The sequence below is a fragment of the Bombus pascuorum genome, chromosome 2 (assembly GCF_905332965.1).
Source record: "Bombus pascuorum chromosome 2, iyBomPasc1.1, whole genome shotgun sequence".
Taxonomy (NCBI): domain Eukaryota; kingdom Metazoa; phylum Arthropoda; class Insecta; order Hymenoptera; family Apidae; genus Bombus; species Bombus pascuorum.
Window position 1 is genome coordinate 1,419,878 of NC_083489.1, and position 19,081 is coordinate 1,438,958.

The 19,081-nt window shown below is 35.1% G+C and overlaps 1 protein-coding gene across 9 annotated transcripts in view; it reads left to right on the forward strand.

Moving 5' to 3' along the window:
• LOC132916863 (glutamate receptor ionotropic, NMDA 2B) overlaps positions 1–19,081 on the forward strand; it is a 337,093-nt gene that overhangs the window by 236,211 nt on the left and 81,801 nt on the right. For all 9 annotated transcript variants that reach the window (XM_060977242.1, XM_060977246.1, XM_060977248.1 and 6 more), the window contains 2 exons: positions 13,973–14,151; positions 15,992–16,406. In XM_060977242.1, the coding sequence (XP_060833225.1) occupies positions 13,973–14,151; positions 15,992–16,406 (594 nt within the window). The remainder of the gene's footprint in view (positions 1–13,972; positions 14,152–15,991; positions 16,407–19,081) is intronic.

Below are 19,081 nucleotides of genomic sequence, written 5' to 3' on the forward strand. Positions count from 1 at the left end.
TCTGCGACAATTTTGTATCGTTCGATGGAATGACTGACTTACACTACTTTCTTGATCTATGAGTAATCTGTTTGTCTTAGCCGGACAACAATAGATCCATTCTACTTATGCATTAATAATAATTTTTTATTTAAATGATATTTTATTCTGCGACAATTCTCAAGACAAGTCATAAAACAACGATCGTTTGTACGTAAACAGTGAAATAAAAGATCGAAACATCAATGCCATTTAGTATTTGACCGATATGTCGCGTTTCTTATATCGCTTTCCGTCTGATGAATCGTTGTTCCAGGCTTCAGGGGCACGCACATATATTTCAAACATTTTGGCAACGTTCCCGGCGAATATCTTAACGTCAGTTTAGATTTGTTACCTTGTGGTACTTTTGGAACCCGATTGCTGCTACTGTTCTTGTTTCTTATGGGTTATCGGTGATATGTGGAAGTTGGGAAGTTACGAAAGTTGGAGGTAGAATAGAAATGAGGGAAAAGTAACTACTTTGAGAAACGTATCGTTCTAGATTTTGTAATGAATTATTGGCAAGACCGTTTAACAAATTTACATGTTCGTTTTACAGGACAAACAAATTCCTAACAATTTTTAGAAATAATTGAAAGTTTCAAGAATCTTGGAGTATTATTATTTTATTCGTTTCTATTAGAAACGTTATATCTGTCTTTAATGGATCTTTTCGTTTTTAAAATACGCTTTAAAAGACGCAAAACGAGAGTAAACGTTTGTAAAAAGGCTCTCTCCATTCTTAGTTTGCAACATCAAAGTTTTAATCTTCATATCTTGAACTCCATTCCTTATACTTGAAGTGTAATCCTCACAGCTCGTAAACTTTCTCGCTCTCACTTTAAACACTCTTAAATTAAACAGTTGTATTTAAGCAATCAGTGAAATGAAAAATATCATTTTCATCGTTTTAATAAAAATACTTAACGTCCACGTGCGTATTTAGTTTCTATTTACATCGTTAAACGCTTTTCCTCCTTTACAGCTAACATGACACAGAAGCGTTCAACGAAATAAACGAAACAACATTTGTGAATTTAAAAATCAGGCCACCTCTCAATTTAGTTGAAGTTACACAGCGGAAGAGCTAATTGATGCAAATTAAGCTTCTTTTATCGCTGCGAATCATGCGCACCATTGATTCAATTCTTCGTGACTTTTCACGTGCCAAATTAAAATCAGAAGACCTCGAAGATTACTTTTCTCCCGGAGATACACGAAAATAAAACGGAACAAACAGAGATGCATACGTATAGAAAGCTTCAAGCTAAAAATGGTAAAAACTGAAAGAAAACCTAAAGATGATAATTTCTAAATTTCAACGAATTTTTATGCAAATTATATTTTTGAGAATATAATGAAAAAATAGAACTTACTGTGGAAGAAAATTGTTTCATCGACCAAATATTGTAGAGAGTACCTGTACTTTGGATATCTTACGTATTTATTCATATTACGCGGGATTTTGCACAATCAAATTACCCGTAAATGCATAGTCTACTCCTAATACCTTAACATTTATTAAAAAGTCCGTAATAAATAAATAAATAAATTCGCAAATGAAGTCGCGAAATTGGAACTAGAATCGGAACGGAGGATCGTGTCGTTGAATAATGTTGTGTGAAACGAGCGATATATCAGACTGCATTAACTTTAGAAAGTGACAGAGTAGCAAGTAGACAGAATGCAGACGAAACGCCTCCGGATTCGCAGAGAAAGGTGACATCGAGCCGTGTATCGTACGTGCACGCGTGCTCACTGCGATAGCTTTCTGCGACTACGATTCGCACCAGAGGTAGTTTGCTGTTTCGCTAAACGGTCCTTGTGAATGACGTCTCGAGGAACATCGTGGACACGTTGTTTTCTCGAACTGTCACCGCGATTTCAAGGAGTCTTTTTCCTCTTGCTTTGGTGAAGTGGGTTTATATTCGACTAGTACTTCTAAAATCTCGAGACTTTTCCGCTTCGAGAGGAAACGCGACGTTACGACTGCCATAGAAGCTTTCGCGGTATTTTGTAGAGACTCTATGAGAGTTTTAGAAATATTAGCAAATATTGCTTAGGGTCAGGTGGTAAAATTTAGTGCAAAGTTATCGTAATGCAAAGAATCGTTCTGAAACTAAATGACTCGGTTAATAAGAGCTTCGTGTTTGAAGTGAAATAATTAGAGTGTTACGATGAAATGATTTTTGTTGTTAGACAGAAATTTAAGAATATCGTATTGCCAAATTCCAAAGAAAATTGCTACGAAAAATTCAGTTTAATGGATTCATCACCGGACACAGACCTAATAGTATTTAATGTTTAATAAGAACTTGGAAAAATTTCCTTTCCATCAGCGAAGGAATAATACCATTATTTCGCGGTCACATTGTTGCTTGGAAATACTAACTTACGAGAGAAAAGTTCCACAGATATTAATTGCATTAATAGAATTAATATTTAATCTGTAATAACAAACGGCGTTTTACTGATTTTCATTGGAAGAATTTTCCAATTCATTTCCAAGAGTTTTTGCAAAATCGTCCACATCGAATTTACCAATTGTTTTACTTAGATTTATGTGTCTACCACCGATAAGTCGCCGATAGGTTTCATTAATACCTACAAGTCTGTAGGATCTCTAACGTCAGCTCAAATTTTCTGTTACGTTACTTTCGATGTGTAATCCAAAACTTCCGCACTTTTTCTTTCTTTGCAGCAGATCGCGACATTTCGGTAGCTGTCCCTTTGACAAAGTGAAATATTGTCTCGTTGAAACATGAATGAGAATTCTATTAGGAACCTTTGTACTTTAAAATTTAGAAACGAATACACCTTCGAGTTTCGTTGATAGTTAATACTTTCAAATTTCACTCATTTTTAACTTTCGTGATTCTATGTCGCGTTGGATTCGACGACAATATTTCACGCGATTTGTTTTCGGATTTAACTAAATATATATTAACACGTTCGTCGCCACGTCGCACGTATCTATGCGACGAGTATACTTCCGTGGGTGCCCCGTCACCAAATGACGGTGACGCTCTTCTTATTCGAGTTAATTAATTAAATATACGATATTATATATAGGATATACAACATAAAAATATTAAAAACACATTATACCATACTTTTTATTAATTTATATTCTGGATAATATATTACATTATCCTATATCGTATGGTATTCGTTGAAACATTCCAAACACATTTGGGGTGATTTTGGGCACTTTGAAAAATAGTTAGACTCCGTTATGAGTACTCTCCTCACTTTCAAATATATTTTCACGCTGTTTACCAAACATTTTGAGGATGAAAAAATCACCGATGTACGCCTCACAAGTATGCTTCTCGACTAAATGAAAGATCCGAGATATCTGCCATGAAATCCCTCGGAATACTCTAGCTGGAAGCTTATCGCTTTCTCCATTTCAGAAATAAATAATCTTTTCTTTATAATGAATCGAAGGCGATAAACAATGAATCGCAAGTCATAAACGATGAATTCCTGCTGTATTTACGTTCTGCGTACCGGCGGTCGGATTTGGGCCCCGCTGGAAACTTAGGCGAATCATGCTGGGCGACGAACGTGTTAAACTTGACACATAATTCATATTCGTCGTTTAACAGTAGATGTTGCTACGATAATCGATATGATATAAACAAACCGAGCAATTCGTAAATAATTTTTCCCAGAAAAATTTTGCTTCTTCGTCTTATAAATTATAACATTTTAATCGTCGGAATTTTTTTATAGCGTTACTAGAAGTATGCCATATCGATAATATGCTTGCTGTCGATTGTAAAAATATAAATATACCCAAATTATGAACTATTCTTGAAAATACGTTAATTGAATAATAAAATATTCGACGATAAAGTATCGCATGTTCGATTACGAAATAATTATCCGTACTTTAAAATGCCACTATAGCTATGAAATTACTTATTTAATATAATTTCAAACTTCATAGCTATTGTAAAGTTATTTATCAATCGTCTTGTTAGGAACAGTTTTAGACTCGCAGTCCTCTAAGATGATAAATCCGATTTAGCGGTGTGACAGTTATTGTCCATCTAATTCCGCTAATAACTCAATCTCATCCAGTCCCTTTTGTCGTAACAGTGTGTCCGTGCTCTTACCTTGAGTTCATTACACTAATTGATTTTCCTGCGACTATACTGTCGATATAGACGCACGTGCGTTGATTTCGAAGACTCATCACTTAGCTCTGTATCGAGTTTCACGCTAAACAATTGATTCGAACGAACAAATTTGGTTTCTCTTACTAAGCCTTCGATTAGAACAAATATATATAGAGATCACATATATAGGTATCATACAATTATATAATATAACATATTAGTAATTTCATATAATTATGATCGCATAATGACATTATAATTTTCCCAATGCCATCCTTCGTTTAATTTAATAGTCGCGATGCAAGAAAAATTATCTGAATTTTTTTTTGTACAACTACTTTTAAGAATTTTTTAATTGTATAATTACATATTGCAATATTTTATAATATTTTAAGCACTCGCGTAATTACTTTTTATTATGCCTTGATATTATATTATATATATATATATATATATATATATATATATATGAGCGAAATGCAAAAGCATCTAAAAGAAATGGAATAATGAAAGTAAATGGAAAGAATTAAAAGATAAATTTACCTTTGTAATAAATACGACCTACTTGCCTATCAGGCTGTGCTTTAATGTTTGTCGGTGGAACAATAAGAAGTAGAAATTTAACGATTAATGTCTAATCTGTGCGAACGCTGCAAACGACGTTTTCATTTGCCATTTGATCTTTGAAATATTCACCGATTATTACGAATATTTTTTTTTTTCAAACGTTAAACACAGTAATCGGTTCTATTCGTTCGTATTAAATTAATATCAAACGACGTGTGACAAAAACATTACGAGACGTAGAAGAAGCAAAATGCAGAGAAAGGAACGGGAGAAAGTGGAAGAACAATTACGAGCACCTTCGTGAATGATGTTTCATTAAAATTCATTTGTAAAATTAGATTAACGAACTTTGGAGGACATACGCAATTAATACTGATAGAATATTCAAGATAATACTAACCGATTATTACAAAAATCACATTACTATGTATCAAATTTGTAATTATCGTTTAATTAAAAAAATTAATTATTCACCGATTATATTCTCCTATAAATTTCATAAAATGTTCAGGTCACGTGTCACGATTTCACGAACGTTGAGTTATCTTTTATCCGCGATATTGTTGATTCGTTGGCTGGTCATTTCGCATGGTCCCATTATAAACCGTGCAATTATCGAAAAGATAAACAGCGAGACTAGATCCTCATTGATCGAATAATATTGTCGTAACGTTCAAATCATTAATCGGTGTGCACGCGATAAACGAATATCACGTTTAATTACAGCGTGGAATAATGTCATTCGACCGAGTCATGGTCAACACAACTTTTCAATGAAAATTCCTGATATATAAAGCTGATAAAATGACGAACATTCTGTCGACGCAGTCGTTCCCTACTAACACGTTAACTGCTACGGTGATTATCGCTGACCCACGTTACTAAATTTATTGGAATGATTTAAGTAAGATAAATCTCACGGATTAAAAAATTATCAATGATGTGAATACTTAGATAACATTGTCAGAAAAAAGTCGCAAATATAATGCAAAATTTGCAAAAATTTAACGTCGAGGTGCAGTACGTTGCCGTCTATTGCGGCTCTATCAGGGTAAACACCGTGTATATTGTATATTCGTACACTTATCCATACCTGTTATGAACATATTACGTGTAACATACATTACATTTATTACACAAAACATTTTAAAATTTCGTTGGCATTGTAATTACATCCAACTATTATCACCGTATTGATAAAATTTTTGGTGCTTTTGAAAATGTATACGGAAGTTTCAAGACATTTAGTACAAGTGTAAGTTTATTTAAATATTCATACTGTGTACTAATCTTTTACTAAATATAAATTTGCAATAAATATTCTTCCACGTATATGTGTATTTTTAAATTGGAATCAAATTTTGTCAATATAATTATAATAGTCACGTTTCATTATAGCGCTAATGGAATTTCAAAATGCTTCACATAATACGCACAATATACACAAAATTTTTCTATGATAAATGTACGAATACTTTTGGAAACAATCATAGGAATATAAAATTCGCGTGGCAATCAACGAGTTAACTAACATTATACACGCATTCACCTAATTTCTCCGTCATCGTAGATTCCCAAAACTTTTACCACCTTCCTAGCTTATAATTGACACCACGTCCACCAGACACAAGCAGACTCGTCCGTGTTAATTGGTCGCGAGCTTAATATCCGCTTCAGTCGCGTCTCGTGACCGAATCGCTCCGCTATTTACTCGATGCACGTATATTCTGCATGCAGACAGAACACGATGACTCGAATGAGTTTCACGGTGCTTAAATACCGCGTTCGCGTAACGCGTGGAATTCTTCGTGTAATTAAAAACAATACTCGACCGATCCATCGAGGGAGAATACGAGTTTCTGGTTCGGAACGACGAGTATCGTGCTGCATTGTAGCCCAGGAAGGGTTGAAATGAACATTTTTCAGCGTCTTGTTGACACGGTCTATTTTATAATCCAGTTACGAATCCTTTCCCATCTCGGCGGAAGCGTGAAATTTACGCACGAACGATCGTATCGGATCGAGCAAGTCATCGACCAGCAAATTTAATAGCGCTGTGTCAGTAATACGAATTTCTACGTAGCTGCCTACGAACGAAATGTTCACGGAACACGTTGTACAAATTGTATTGTTATTCAGCGCTTCATTTTGGAGAATTTAATCGGCTATTTTAATTACATATCTACAATATTTATTGGAGACGAAATAATATGATTTGTAATTGTTTTATTCGCTGTTTACTACATTTTGTTAATGGTATGGCAAATGAGATTCCATTATCCGGTGGTATATATCTGGGAAATATTATCCACAAATATCTTTAGATATACAATGTAAAAGTTCGGAACGTGTTAAAATTTCAAAAGAAATTACGGCTATGTATATATAAGATTATTGTTTGAATTTCATCATTAACTCTATGAAGAAACAGTGAGATACCACATATGAATGTCAGAAGTGTAACGTTTAGAGTAATTAAAAATACTTTAGCGCAGATCGTATTATATCTCACGTGGAAGTTACATCTTATTTATTGACATAAATATTTAATTTTTTATCTCCTGAAAGTCTTCCAAAGTGATCTGATAAGCAATAAAGATCAATTTCATATTTCTTTTCTAATTTTTTTAAATTAAGCGTAATATTCAGATTTTAATGTCTGGATACTCTTAATCCCGAGTTACGTCCTTCGACTCTTCCCATCACAGAATTAGCTTCGTTAGTCACATCGTATCATAATGCTTGTCAAACAAACTGGATGCGGAGACAGTCTAAGAAGCAGCGGTTCGACGAAGGTAAATTCTGATCAAAGACTGCATTATCCCATCTACACGGTCGATTACATCTTCGATCATGCATTTCTAATAGGAAGCTGTAACGTGTATTGTTTACTAAACAATACCATAATAACGGATCAAAACGAAATTATTCGTCGGGGCTACTATATTATGTAAATTACAAAGGAAATCATACATCATACCGCGAAAGTAAATCTTCCAAATCCCAATTGAATTCTATTTGCTTATACCTTATCCCCTTATCCTAACAAGTTTAATCAATAATACCGTAAACGATAATAATGCTTCTTCGATATAAATATTCTAATACGTCTCAGTTAATAATACTTTCAACAATATTTTTCTTTCACTATCTCCGACATTATTTTCGTTATATTTTCATAGCTTGTACAATAAAAATGTTCGTTGAAATTTTACGAACATACGGAAGAAGAGGAGAATTGATACCCCAGGGAACTGTAAAAGATTCGCCGATATTAAACGTGTATCGTAGCGCGTATATATGCCGCATACCCATTTTAATAATAATTAATATAACGTTAAACGAAAGGCAAGCATGTGAAATTCCAAATTATAATAAAACGTATCATCATACGTTATTGTATTTCCATTTTAATTTTTGCATTTAGCAAACCACTAAACGAGTGGTAAACAGCGTGAAATTATAAATTATGAGATTGACGACATTATTATGATATAAAATCCTCCCGTGGGACGCATTTGATCTCATCAAATTAACAATAATACTAATTTGTTTGCAAACAAAATCGTCCAGGATAATTCGTTAGCGTAAACGTTCGTCCGGGTAGCATGGAGATCACGAGCGGTTATTTATTACGAGCATTGTTCCGGTTGATGTTTGCCATTCGCATGGCAAAACGTGAAACAATCATACGTAACGGACTGGATAGCAGTTATTGTTGAAACGTTTCGAGCATACATACATACGTCAGTACGGTGGACTCGTGTTAGCGACCGCCGACTGAATGTGGACAATCGTCGAAACTCAATCTTTCGCGGCAACTCGTACGTCGACGAAGTGTAACGCATTGCACGCGACGAGCATCGGTTTATCCGACAAACGCCGTTTGTGGTGACTTTTTAAATTAGGAAATTAGACTAAGCACGTCAAATTAAAGTGAGAAATTCTTGAAAATTATTTCTCTTGAAACGAAGATAAAACAAAAATAGGTACAAATGTTCTTTCGCGGGAACATCTATACGTTCGCCGATACGTTCATACGTCCGTAACGTCGGATATTCGTTGTTATCTTTATAATAGTGAGTTTATTACTGTGTGTATATATATTAAATATTAACAAATCCTAAACAATAAGAAGAAATTTTATATACTTGTCGAGTTAACGTTAAGGCTTGGATTAGGGGCGTGTAACGAATCTTCGCCTGGGTTGCTCATCGTTGTTGTACAATCGAGATAGCGTTTATTATCACAGATATGAATAGTACAAAATCGACAAGTGGCCGCGGTAATTAGACGCTAATGACAATGACCTTAGGTTCGATATGAGGAATCCACGGTCCACGGGCTAACTCTTTGTTAAACTCGGAATATATTTTGAAGCACAAAGTAACGTTCGCTGTGACGCTCGGTACATACACTGCACTTGAAGACGATGTGTAACTCTCCAAGGAGATCGCAAGAATAAATGAATGATGAAAACTTCCCTCTCCTTACGATCGCGTTCGTTTTGTTGAATATTGGCAGGGGATACCAACAAGATTGCAGCTGCCGTTGCTAGGCAGACCCGCGTAGCTGCGACATTGTTCCCGCTCGAGGTTTGATTGTTAACGCAACGTGTGTCTCATAATATTGGCACTTCTCTGTTAGGTGGAACGTTCATTCCGTGACCGTGGCTACGTTCAGCGACCAGTTGTCGCCTCGAGCCTAAGCTCATTGTTTTTTTTTTTTTTTTTTTTTTTTATAACGTTTATTGTCCAAGAAGATGAGTATTACATGTGTATGTTATTCACAATAAACAATGAATTTCGGTTGTAGGGTGGATTAGGCAAAAGTACCGATACGCGTCGGTACGACGTAGCCATGGTCTAATATGTGTCGTGGGTTTTCGGTTTTTGCGTTTATTTTTTTGTTTTTTTTGGGTTTAAGTCGCATTGGTGCGTGATTTTTGTGTATTCTTGTGTGTGTTGTATTTTGTCCTGAAACTTGGCCGCAAAACAGGACTCCTCGGTGTATTACTTTTATGCGTTGTGGGATTTTGGGGGGGGGATGAGTGGGAAGGGGAGGGAGGTGTTAAATTATATTATTTACAATGATTATAGTATTTACATATTTACAGTACTTACATCTAGGTTACATGGTGGTAGGAATGGTTTTTTTGTCGAATTGGTAGTTTTCACTTATATTTTCTTATGGGTTTGGAATCCACCAATATTTTTTTGTGTTTCTTCTGTGTTTGTCTTTAGTGTCTTTTTGGGGGAGGGCCATGTTGTACCTCCACCTGGTGTCTGCAGTCAGTCCGTTTAAGTTTTCCTCGTAGAGTATTGTTTTTATCCCTATTTTTCTTTTTATGTGGAAAATTATCGGGATATTGTTTTGGTCTTAGAGGTAATTTTTTTTCGTCTAGGTATAGGAACGCTTCTGGGGGGATGTAGCCTGTTGTCATTGTGTTTTTGTAATATAGTACGTTTGGGTATAAGCCGCTGAAGATTAGGCTGTTTTCTTTTATTTTTGACGCTTGTGCGAAATGATTTCTTGCTAGTTTTAGTATGTGACAGTCAATGCGGTGAATGTTGGCTAGGTCGTAGATTTTTTTGTTTTTTATATATTTTTTGTATCCGCTCTGTTCGGATCTGTACGCATTTTGGCAAGCTCTAATGCATTTTCTTTCGAAAACGCGGATTCTCTCCATTAGCGATGCTGGTATGTTGTACCAGATTGGGCAACCGTATGTTATAATTGGTCTAATTAGAGCTTGGTAGCATAATGTTTTTACATTGGGTAGCATAATGTTTTTACATTGTCTAAGCTCGTTGTCTCAAGTTTCGAATGACTGTGTCTGGGTTATTTCGTAAATGCTACAGTATTGAGGTTTTTCCAAATAATTCCAACGGGGGACCCCGTTGTCCTTCTGTCTCCGACATACTTATGTATTTATACCGAAGAAAGAAAAAGGCACAGAAGAGAAACTAAAGGAAAATAATTGATAACAACGCGCGAGACGCGCGTGGCGGAAGAAGTCGTGGGACAATCGCGTTAGACACCTCTTCTTTTTGTTAATTTCAACAAGCACTCATAAGTGGCGCTATAGTTTCCACACGCGAGTGTCACTCATAAGAGAGTGCAAAACTACACGCACGTACATACACGCGCGCATATAACGCGAAATAATCGACTTACCCGGCACGCGTTAAATTTCGTAGCCAAAGAGAAATTGAGATAAGTTTTGCAGAAGTTGGGAATTTCGGGGAAGGTTGTTTCATATATGTCACGTACGTGTCTCGCGCGAAGTTTTGTGCAATCGTTTCGTAACAAGCGCTTGTTAAAATAACGACGATATGAGGCGAACTGCAAGGAAGCATTCCATTTTTATTTGTTGGACTTTGTAGAGGAATGTAGTCGTCACGAAGATACTAAAGGAATTTTATGAAAATAAAATTTGGGGTGGGCGTATGCTCGCAGATTTCGTTGCACATTTGGAAATGCATTAAATATTATGTGTAAACTGTAGAATTTTGAAAATAATTCATATTTTCATAAACAGAGGTGAAAAGCTGGAATCTAAAAGAAAAAACATTATGCGGGGTACTTTATAATTTTAGAGCCAAGTTTTTTAATTCCATTATTGCTAATATTTGTAGAAAAACAAAGTTACGATCAAATATATTTTTAATGGGCAAAGAGAAAGTAGATCTTCTCCAGATGTTACAAAACTCGACTTACGATGCTCAACTGACTCTGAGTCGCTAATAACATTTTAATGTAGCTTACCTATGTGACTGTACATTAAAAAAATGGCAGGAAAAATTTAAAGACACGATATATGTCTCTAAATTGGTTATAATCTAGATGAAAATATTGAACGTAACAAGATGTCATAGCGAATCATAAGTTTTTATTGTGCTGAATGCCATCCACCGTTCCGCTTGCATACGAAATGCCAGCTTACATTTTCATTAAAATTTCCGCGGCTTAATAAGATTCGCCCTCGGGAATCCTGATCGTAAGCAAGAAGCGAAATTAAGAAACCACTGGAAAGAATAATGTAACAGAGATGGGAACGAGGACATGGAGAAACAGGGTCACGCGGGCATCGGGGGATGAAGCGGAGGGTTTTGTGGGACAGGTCAGGATGTGTCCATGACTCGAATGATCGCGATTCCGCGATTGCGTTGTTGCTTCGTAACGGCGATCGCTAAAAAGCGTAGTGGATCGATCGAGAAAGAGGACTGTAGCGTACCGTCAAATATTCTCGGAAATTATTCCACGATTCTAAACGAAGATAATAAATGTCTTGCTTGTGACGAGGGAATGCAATTATTCGACCAACTTGAAAAATAATTTGTGTCCCAAAAAATTGATAGTGATACCGTAAAATTAAATTCAATAACAAATGGTAGAATTGTGAAATAAAATTTTGAATTGGCTAGAACAATGATAAGTGTTTCGTAAAGTGGGCAGTGATACAGGGAAATTATAGATTAATTTGAGGTATAATGAATAACAAAATTAGAAAATAAGATCTGAAAATAAAGTAGAAATTAATATGCAGTGATAAAATAATAATTACAAACAGCTACAAACTTGTTTGCATTTAAATTACCTCGAATGAAAAAGATTCGTTATTGCTTTCGTAATAACATAGCTGCAGTCTAGCATACTATAAATTCTCCCTGAAGTTATAGAACGGAATCCAATAGAAACTTTCCTGAATCATCGTGAATCAATCAATTTTCGTCTTCTACGGTATCTTTCGCCCTTGCGAAAATAACCCATTACAACCGCGCTCTCCTGTTTACAGTAAAAATAGAACAAACCGATCATGAACCGCGAACTGTAAACGAGGAAATGAAATTGCTGGCGATACGAAGCATCGAGGGAAGAAAGAAAGAAAACAAAGCGAGGATTATCATCTCGAACGCGGCAGATGCGTTTTATTGCTTCCAGTAAAGGTTTCCAAACGGATAGGAGCTCACGATTTCTATTATCTCTAGATTAAAGTTTGGCCAACAGCTTCTGAATTTTTCAATCGCAAACTTTGCAACTGCTGCTCTTCTCTCGATCGGTTTTCTCGGCGTTGCTCCCCTGCATGTAATCAAATCGATCGAGTTGTAAGCTTTTTGTAAAATTAATCGTCGCTGATCAATCGAGACAGCGTTTCACGCCGGTAATCGACCCTATTGCTCCTTCGTGACCCTAACGTTTATCGTGTCCATTTGTAAAACCGTGTACCCCGCCCAAAAGGAAACATTCGCTGCTCGTATCCGTGTGCAATTGCGATAAATTGCGTCAATAGCCGCAGGATACTGTGCTGGAACGATTATACCCCCAATAAATCACGCAAACACGATTACGAGCTTCGTACCTTCGATCACGCGGGAAATTCCTATATAATTTTACTTTTATTTTATCGTGTAGTCGCAATTTTCAGGTCACTTCGCGTAGATTCAGTCGTGGATGTGGAAATTTTGTTCACGATTACGAAAAGCTGGAATCAAACTTTGAAATTGTTGAATGCGAGACACATTCGGAGTTACTTAGTACAGGAGTAATTGCGCAGGTCAGGGAAGACTCACGCGAAAGTTGGCTCATGAAAGTATTCGAATGCTTAGTACAGCTTATGAATATACATATTACGCGAATTGTACAAAACTTTCTGAAATTTCATTAGCATTGAAACGAACGTGACTACTGTAATTACGAATGATAGAATTTGAAACCAATCAGAAAATTTATAAAAGTTACAAGATATTTATTGTAAACATACAGTTAGTGAAAAATTAATATATAGTATAAATGATGGTGTTAAACGTATAACTAATGCCAAAGATGGTCTCATTAAATATCGTGGCTTATTAATACAGCGAAGAATTAGCTGTATGCTCCTCGTAGATATTTTGTAATCTCTACGATACATACATTTTTAGATCTGCTTCAAATTTTACCAATACGATCAAGATAGTCGTCTCGTTACAGTGTTCACGAGGTTTAACAAATTTTTGTATAATATATGTGTATATACATAAGATATTTCCAAGAGCGATCGAATAAAAATATTTCTATATTCTATATGCTTAAGAAAGTGATTCGAATTATATTGAAAATTTTATTATTATTATTATTATTATTAATAAATTATATGAAAATTTTCCAAATATGTATATGTATAATTCAACAAGAATGTGTTATCGTCCTGACGAATACTTTTGTTCGTTAGGAAGAGAATGTCTAATGTCGATGGTATTTTATTTGTGTTTCAGAAATTCTGAAGTCGCTATGCAACGAATTTCTGCCGACGAACGTGTCCGCTATCTTATACCTGATGAACTACGAGAAGTACGGCCGCAGCACTGCCAGTGCTCAATACTTTCTGCAGCTGGCCGGTTACTTAGGAATTCCAGTGATCGCATGGAATGCAGATAACTCGGGATTGGAGCGAGTGAGTTGATCCAAATGTTCCTTTTTTCTCATTTGCGCAAGTAAACTTTACAAACAAGCACAGCCTTCTTTTTAAAAAAAATATTTTCCAGTTCCTTATAATACAAAATAGAAATAAAAACTTTCTAACATGTTAAACTTTCGTGATTTCTCTAAACACGAATGTTACCTTCGTATCAAGCGGAAGGATAATTCCGGCCATTTTTTAGAAATAGTATTTTTACACGCATTACAGTAATTAGTAAGCATTTATAGAAAGTTACGAAACGCGAAAATATATAAAATATTCAAAATTCGTTATAGTATTTAATACGCGAGATAAATTTCCATTTAGGTCACTTGCTTAATCGCGTTTGTAAAAATATAGATTTAAGAATATATTTATTAAAAATATTCATGTTCACGATCGATGCTACAAAATATACAAATTGTTAGAATTTAATCTTAAAGTTAAGATAAATACTCTATCGAAGACACAATGCTTATGTTAAAATAATATTCGGTGATGTTTATTGAACAGACCTACAGAACCAAATGTATATAAGTGAGAGATATGGTATAATTAACGAAGTATGCAGGTAAAGAATTTATGGATTGTTGACAGTTGGCCAGTTACTCTCAGACTGACTGTTTTTTTTTTTTTTTTTAATCGTTTATTTTGCCAAGATTTGTTTCTTTTTAATACATTTTTGAAATTCACAATAAACAAAGAATTAGGGTAAGATGTGTTAGGCAAAAGTACCGATACGCGACAGTACGACGTAGCCATACTGTATTGTGTGTTGTGGTTTTTACAGTTTTTTGTGTTTTTATTCTTGTGTTGATTTTTTTTTTTGGATTTAAGCCGCTGGGGAGCGGAGCTTTCGTGTGTTCTTATTTTTGGTTGTTATTTTTGTCCTGAAAACTTGGCCGCAAAACAGGACGCTTCGGTATCTCAGACTGACTGTAGATAGTGACCCATGATCCCTTAAATATTTTGAACTCCACTCTCTATACCGTAATGAGTATGACCTGTGTAAGTGTCCTGATCAAATTCCTGTGTAGATGTCTGTATAAGAGTATTTGTGTCTATGCGTGTAATATCGTTGTATTCCAACGCAAATGAACATCCAGAGTTTAGTAATTAGATACGAGTTACGTTTTATTATACATGAAAATGGTCTTGATGTTCGAAAAACTGCGTTATAAATTATACAGCTGCAATTTAGATTTCTGATAAAATATACTACTAATGAAATTAGCAATAATTATACGCAATTAACATTAACCTCTTTACAATTCACGAATTCTTATATCCGAATTTCACTCTCGCTTACAATAATATCTTAGAATAATAATGATAATAAAATCTCCAGCAAAAAATTGGAATGAATTATCATGCACATCGATAACGATTGTGCAAATTTTTCCTGGAGCGTAACAAATCTTTTAACCGTTGAAAAATATGGAGAATAAATTGAATCGAAAATGACGTCGAAATTTTTTATCAGATACCTATATATACGAATAATTACGTATAATAGATTACGAATTTTTATGTATATATGCAAAAATGTAAAATTGCAAAAATACACAGAACACGCGCAATATGCAGAATTATTTAAAACACCGCGTACTCGTTAGAACAGTTAATATATAAAACAAATTTCCGCTTAGGTTCCATTTCTTCAATGGTAGTTATAAAAGTTTTGCATAAATAACCAGAGATTAGCTTATTAACTCGATGCAAAAGACGAAATTGGTTCAACGTCAAATTACTTAAATCGTAGCTCAACACCGTTACCGAAATGTCACGTTAGAACGATCCGTTTGAAAATACATGAATTTTCGTCATCTTTCAGAGAGCTTCGCAGAGTAACCTACAGCTGCAGCTGGCGCCATCGTTGGAGCACCAAACGGCCGCGATGCTGAGCATCCTCGAGAGGTACAAATGGCATCAATTCAGTGTGGTCACATCGCAGATTGCCGGACACGACGATTTCGTGCAGGCGGTCCGTGAAAGGATCTCCGACATGCAGGATACTTTCAAGTTTACTATATTGAGCGCGATACTGGTCACCGATACACGAGATCTTCTCGAGTTGGTAAACAGCGAGTCCAGAGTGATGTTGCTCTACTCGACGAGGGAAGAAGCCATCACGATCTTGGGTGCGGCGCACGATTACAAGATCACCGGTGAAAATTACGTGTGGGTCGTGACGCAGAGCGTGATAGAAAACTTGCAGACGCCTAGCCAGTTTCCAATTGGAATGCTTGGTGAGTGGAAATGTTTGGTTAATTGGCGTGTTACGTATTTAGTGAATTTGGGTGATTGACGATTGGTGGAAAATATTTATTTATACGTGTCTATCTATTTATTATCATTTCTAATTCATTCAGAAATATTCAATTCAATTCAAATATTATATAATAATATTTATTTATATATTTAATTATAATAATAAATAAAATAATTTTGTATTTACGTGTGTGTTATGAGATATCAAAATTGAATATGCATTTAGATCTGTAACTTTTGATGTATCCTTCAATGGAAGAATTAATTATTTATTCATGCAATCTCCGCTGTGTAAACAGTTACGTTAGGTTGCATAAATTATTGGGTAATATAGTGGAGCTTATTTAAATTCCAATAAATTAGAAGTCTGCGTCGTGATTATGCATCGCGATATGGGTAGCGATTTTATTGGAGGAATGAGCTTCTCGATAAGGGAAAAGATAGATTTATTTTTGAAAAGTGGGACATAATATTTTTACTTTGCTGATTGGAGGTATTTTACTTTACTTGGCAGAGATATGAAATTTTGACTTTCCGTTGTCACTCTTTGTTCTCGTGGTATCGAGAGGATAATATTATACGTATTCCAGTAATTTTAAGTAAATTTCCTGTTACGATTCTTTTATTTTTATATCTCTATCTTACTGTTGTTTTAATAAGCGAAAAGGGATTTAATGTTTTCATAAACTTTAACGCGAAATTGGACCGAGGAACCATCCATTCGTATTTTTCTCAAACTTAGGAAATTTCTTATACGATATTTGCGTTACGCATAAAATTTCCTCGTAACAAAAATTTCATCTAAACAAATAGAAGACGGTCGAAATTGTATCACACGCAGTTTTCAAAATCAATTCGATAATTATTAGATATTTATTATACATGGCTAAATATTTGTTTCATTAAACATTATTTTATTAATTTACCACTATTAACATTATTTTATTAATTTTATTCACTTTCCAACCCGAAGAAAAAATTCGAAGAAACATAGATCTAGCCAGAAATGAGTAAAAAATTCTCCTTTACCTATAAGTATTGGAAACTCAATTGGGAAACGTCATAGCTGCGCTTCTTCTCTACGAAATCGAGAGGTCTGTCGAAGCGTATGACGTTCAACGTGTTCCTGCAGAACAGAATTCGATGAATTTATTCCTCCCAAGAGGATAGCCACGACAGAATCTCGAGGAAGGCATCAATTTCCGATTTCCGTGATTCTCGCCTCCCCGTTGGATCTCCTTTTCAACGACCGGCCACTCAAAATATCGACCGGCATTCCATCCTAACAACTAAAAATTCTAACAGGCGGCAACTCTCTTCCGTTATCCTTTACATGGAGAAGTTTCTTATATATAGGCATCGATGCTGACGTTCGGATGACAATTACGGAGCTTAACGCGTTATAGACACTGACTAAAATTCTATAATAATTCGCCAGATATTTTTAACGTTAAGTTTTTCGTAAAAGGAAACGCGAGGGAAATTAATTTTAATGATTTCTCGTGATTTTTATAAAGTTATCGAATAAGGGAAAGAAAAATTAATTTTTATGAGCTTCGTTTACTCGATTAAAGAACTTGAAGATATGACTTTGTGTGCATTTTTTTAAATTTCTGTTTTAAAAAGAATTTATGATCTCTCCTGATATAATTACAATTTTTATCCTAACATTCTTAAGTACAAGCCTTATAAAATCTTAATATCCAAGGATACAACGGGAAGCTGTTTATTAGACACGAAACGTCTTCCGTTCCCGCTAACATGTCTCTGGGACAATACAAAACAATTTGCACACGTTTCTCCCTCGCGAGTAATTTCGTGAGCTTCAAAACGAGAACGCGTGAGGTATAATAACGTTCGCGAAATGAAATTACTGCAACTGAAAGGCGGCCTCTTTCTAATTTCCCTTAAATCTCCGACTCTCGTATCGTCTCGCTCGATTTATTCTCGGTTATTTTTTCGTGGATAAGCCGAGAGCAAGATACGTATATTCACATCGTTTTCATCGTTCACGAAAATCCAGACTCTTGAACGAGCGCACAGGTGACAGAAAGATTTCTCAATTCAATATTTTCGTAGGTACTGTAACGACGTTGGTCACATGGGAGCGCGCATACGCGAACATGAATGCTCAGCGAACAAGGCAGGAAATATGAAAAAGAAAAGGACGAAAAAGCTAGATCTGAATTTAAAAAATTGAAGTTTTGGTATTGACAAATATTCTGCTATCTCGAGTGGAGGCCGCAAAAGTCGAAAACGGTTTCTATTTGTACCTGCAGTCTCATCGATTTTCAACGCGTGGTCTTGTCAGAGGGATATCATATATCATATATCATACATCCATTCGAAATTCAAAGAAAAAATATGTTGGACGGATGCTGTTAGTTTTAAAACGTAAATAAAATATCCGGTTAAATATTCGATAGGAATGGCTATTAGATTTTAATAAGGAGAAGATTTCCTTAGTGGAATTATAAAAATTCTGTTTACTTCTTATTATACATTTATAGGTTGATATCCTAATTGTACACACCACTGCGCATACAAATAGCCAATAATGTTGTATTGTATATATACGTTTTTTGATACCATTTACATTGTACATAAAATACTTTTTGTATCCACGCAATTGAATAACTTCAATAACTTTAAA